Source organism: Trichosurus vulpecula, chromosome 7 (assembly GCF_011100635.1).
Source record: "Trichosurus vulpecula isolate mTriVul1 chromosome 7, mTriVul1.pri, whole genome shotgun sequence".
Lineage (NCBI taxonomy): Eukaryota > Metazoa > Chordata > Mammalia > Diprotodontia > Phalangeridae > Trichosurus > Trichosurus vulpecula.
Genome location: NC_050579.1, coordinates 42,936,724 through 42,941,261, shown reverse-complemented (window position 1 = coordinate 42,941,261; position 4,538 = coordinate 42,936,724). Strand labels below are relative to the sequence as shown.

At 45.1% G+C, this 4,538-nt stretch overlaps 1 protein-coding gene across 1 annotated transcript; it reads right to left on the bottom strand.

Moving 5' to 3' along the window:
• Positions 1-1,946: 1,946 nt before the first annotated feature.
• LOC118856867 (C-C motif chemokine 4-like) lies at positions 1,947-3,646 on the bottom strand. Its single transcript, XM_036767397.1, has 3 exons — positions 3,535-3,646; positions 2,810-2,924; positions 1,947-2,362 (listed from the first exon to the last, which is right to left on the bottom strand). Exons 1-3 carry the CDS (start codon positions 3,605-3,607, stop codon positions 2,275-2,277), a joined length of 276 nt encoding a protein of 91 aa, XP_036623292.1. The 5' UTR covers positions 3,608-3,646; the 3' UTR covers positions 1,947-2,274.
• Positions 3,647-4,538: the final 892 nt, after the last annotated feature.

The following is a 4,538-nucleotide window of genomic DNA, read 5'->3' as shown; positions in this document are numbered from 1 at the left end:
AACTGAAAGTCAGGGAGACTGAGGTACAAATCCTTCTCCTGATACTGAGTAGCACACAAGGTGGCCCTGGACAAGTCACCCAATTATCTTCACCCTTTAGACACTGACCCTTCCCATTCCTAATCTTTTAAATTCCCTGAGTTGTGCTGAACTTTTTTCCCCTTCCATTTTAAAAAGTTTCTTTGGAGGCATGAGTATAATGCACATTCAGAAATGACTGGTACAAAATATTGACTGAAAAAACATAATTGAATTGTAAAAGAAGACCAATTAAAGTACAGACACATCTTTGGGCTTCTCTGTTTTTTTTTTTTCCCTGTGGCCATTTTGAGAGCCTCTTAACTCTTAGGGATAGAAAAGGCTTGATTCGCCCTCATTCCCTGTGGGGACCATTGCAGACTAGCTCGGTAGAGGTAACAGGATGCTGGTATTGAAAGAGTGGAGCAGTGCTGGAACCCCGATTTGGACACTTCCGGGCTGTATGAGGCTCTCTCTGAGCGTCAATTTCCTCATCCATCAAAAGGGCATGATTATACTCCTCCGTATTTCACATGGGTTGTTCAGAGAAAAGTCAGTCCTTTGGCAATGTCAAGACCCACTAACAATGGGAACTCTCCACTAGAAGTCCAAGGATTTGGTGCTGGAAGGAACCTTAGAAGGCATGAAATTCAACGAGGACTCTTTTTGCTTCCCAATCCCTTTCAAATCTCTCTTGGGATTTCATCTCCCCAGCAGGGTAGGGAGAACAGGAGCACAGCCCACCCTCAGCTACCACAAAGAATAAGAAACAACCTTTCCTTCACTAGAGCTCTTTCCAGCTCTTAAAGCATGTTCTGCTGCCCCTGGTAACTCATGTCAACCTCAGGGCAGTCTTAAGGGATACCATGGAGAGAAAGGTTGAATGCATTGCCCAACATCACACAGTTAATGCTTGGCAGAGGCCAAAGAGGAATGCCAAAGAGACATTTCACGAATTTACACATGCACTAGTGGATAGGATGCTGGGCCAAAAGTCAGAAAGACTCATCTCCCTGAGTTGAGATGTGGCCTCAGGCACTTACTAGTTGTGTTACTCTGGGCAAGTCACTTAACCCGGTTTGCCTGTTTTCTCATCTGTCAAATAGCTGGAGAAGAAACTGGCAAAGCAGTCCAGTATCTCTGCCAAGAAAACCCAAAATGGGATCACAAACAATCAGTCAACTGAAATGACTCAACAACAGAAACAGCATATTGATCTACTTCAAAAGGTGATTGAAAATAAATCTCCACTACCACATTCTTTGTGGGTGGTCACCTAGCCATTGTTTAAAGACCTCCATGGGAGAGACAACCCTCCACAGCTTGACACATTCCATTCCACTTTGGACAGCTATAATTGTTAAGAAATTTTTTCCTAATGTCAGGCTCAATTTTAGGTCCTTACAAAGTTCACCCCTTCTGCTTGGTTCTATCCTTGGGCCCCAAAAAGCACAGATCTCAACTCCTCCAAAAGACAGAATTTCTAATGCTTGAAAACAGAAGTTGTGGCTGACAGGTCTCTTCACTTCTCCCCATGGACCATCCCTACTCCCTTCAAATCATCCACTTCTTAATCTAGGCTCTTGGTATCATTGGATGACCTTCTGTGAACATTCTCTAGCTTCCCAAAGTTTCTCTTAAACTGTGGATAAGGACCACAAGATTCTCTGCTTGGTCTTATCAGATAAGAAATGGAAGAACACTGCCTCTCTATTCCTGGAATTTTGCTTCTCTAGAAGGGAGAAGATGAGATTTTTGGAATCCCCATTAACCTGCTGACTCAAAGTAAGATGGCAGCTCAATGAGCCCACAGAGCTTTTATAGGCCCTCTGTTGTGTAATGACGCCACACCAATCTTATATGATAAGAGCATAACTCTGTGACCTGAACTCTTCATCTCCAAAGAACATTGAAACCACAGCAAAAAATATGGTTTTAAAACATTTTATTCTGAAATCTTTGTGTTACATTCATGGAATCCAGCAGGTGACCCAAATGACTCTTAGGAAGAGAGGTCAGGCTGCTAATAGAGGTCCCCATGGGGAACAATTGACTTACTGAAGTGAAAACAGCAAGAACGAGTACCCAAAGATGCCACCAAATAAGTTACATAAATAAGTCTCACAGAGAAGAATAAATTATAGGGGGAGAGGGGATCTCCAGAAGGTTAGATTTGGGGATATTGCATCTAACTGTGGAATTCCTCAGCTTGGTCCATTTCCCTTTAAGAGTCATCATCCAAGGGCCCTGAGCCCCTCAGTTCAGCTCCAGGTCTTCCACATAGCTCTGAACCCAGGCATCACTGGGGTTGGCACACACCTGCCGGCCTCTTTTGGTCTGGAACCTGGGCAGGGAGAGGAGAGATGAGAGGTCACAGAGAGAAATGCTTTTCTGTGTTCCCCCTAGGTCCAGCACTGACCATGCCTTGTACATCTCTAGAGGGCCATGAGGAACACTTTTCACCTCTGGCAATATCCCATAGGCCCTTCTGAGTCATTCAGGTTCTCTCTAGAGGCCTGTTCAGTGGGGAATGTCTCAGGAAGCTTAATATTAGCATATAATCCCTGTTGCTTCTGTTTCCCCCTCCCCCTTGGGTGAGCAGCTCCCATTCTGCTCCACGGAGAACCCAACCTTCCGCAGGGACCACTTGGGAAATTTCTTTCCCTCATAACCTCAGTTTCCACTGAATGGCCTGATTCATTGATTTCACCAAGTCGCCAAATGGCCCCATTTCCCCTTGCCATTCTCTCTCCCTGGATCCCCTCAAGACATTCAGTGGATAGATACTCACACCACAGCTGGCTGGGAACACAGGCTGCTGGTCTCATAATAGTCTGTCACAAATTTTCTGTGGATCTGTTGGCTGACATAGGAGAAGCAGCAGGAGATAGGAGGGTCAGAGCCCACTGCAAAGAAAGGGGAGGCATGAGATTAGTAAGGTCATATATTCACACCTTTCATTCTTTACCTGCTGACTCCATCCCAGGTACAAACTCAGAACTAGGCACACTGGGGATGTGATTCCTCTCTTATGCTGCTATCTTCTAGTACCAGGTGTGATTCTCATTGTGCCTGCAGGAGGATCAGACCTGCTGTTCCCTTTCATCACTGGGGATATTTTGAAGAACCCTAAAGTGGGGCCAGGCAGGCTGAAAGGGATGTCAGAGACCTGCCCATCCAGTTCCTGCCGTCTACCCAGGAAGCCACTTGCTGGAGATCACTCGGGTAATTAGCAGAAGAGCCAGAATGAGAACTTAGTCAGACACAGAATCCGGTCCAGTGCCCTTTTTCCTCTCTTGTCTCATCTCCAACTAACATTTAACCAGCATATACTGTCGAGAGCTGGTTAGTATTTTCAAGTCCAAAGGCACAGACATTCTCCCTGCTCCTGCTCCTGCGCCTGCCAACCCTCAAAGATCCCTATGATCAAACTAGCCTCATCTCCTGTCAGGGTTCTGTCCATCTTATTATCACAGCCTGGGCACAGCCACAGAGGGAACGAGAAGGAACACTTACATGGTGCAGAGGATGCCAGAGAACTGAATGCCATGATCAGGAGGATGGAGAGGGCAGCCACAGAGACCTTCATTATTCTGAGAGGAGAGAAGGCTTGGAGAAAAAGAGCACAAGTGAAGACACTCTGGAGGTCTGTGTTTCTGTCTCATGTGTGAGGCCTTCTTTTTATAGGGGTTTCTGGGAGTATCAGGAGAGATGGAAAAAACCTAAAAGGAGTGGAAACTCCAGTGGAGAACTGATGTCATGGTAGGAAATCGAAACTAAAAAGGGAACCTAGGCAATGTAAGGCTAGTGTCATGAACTGAGATACTCTCCCTCAGCACAACTTCATCATGGAAGAAAGAGGAGGGGGGATGGAGAGAGAAGTGTGCATGTGGTGGGGTGGCAAGTGTGCTAAGGGGGAAGTGGTGAGCTTGAGCTAACAGCAGACAGATGAAACCTTTGCAAAAACAAATGGGAAAGAGAATTTTGTTGCCCATCGATATGAAGAAATATTCAACATGACCTTCATGCTTCTTTGATATCATAATTGCCTAGATTTTAGGATTGCAGATTTAGGGTTAAAGGGTCCTAGGTGGTTAGGTGAACACTCTCATTTTTCAGCTAAAGAAACTGTAACTCACAGACAAGTGTCTTCTCCAAGGCCACATTGGTAGTCAGAAGCAGATCTTGGAATGTTTTCAGGTTTGTTGACTTCACATTTTTATACTCACAGAAAGTGGTCCATACAGAGGAACCCCCTCGGGTCCTTCAAGGGCACCCCTCAACAACTTTTGTGCAAATGGTGGCCATGAGCTGGGCAAAGAAATGAGGACTCCTGGGTCTTGGCCCATCCCTTCAGATGCTTTCTGGTGTGAAGATGTTAACACTTTACATTTGTATAGCTTTAAGGATATGAAAGATTTTAACACTGATTATCTCCTATCATCTTTACAATTACCTTATGAAGTAAAAAGGGTTGGTACTCTCATCTTTACATTATCTCTAATTATGACACTTGACAG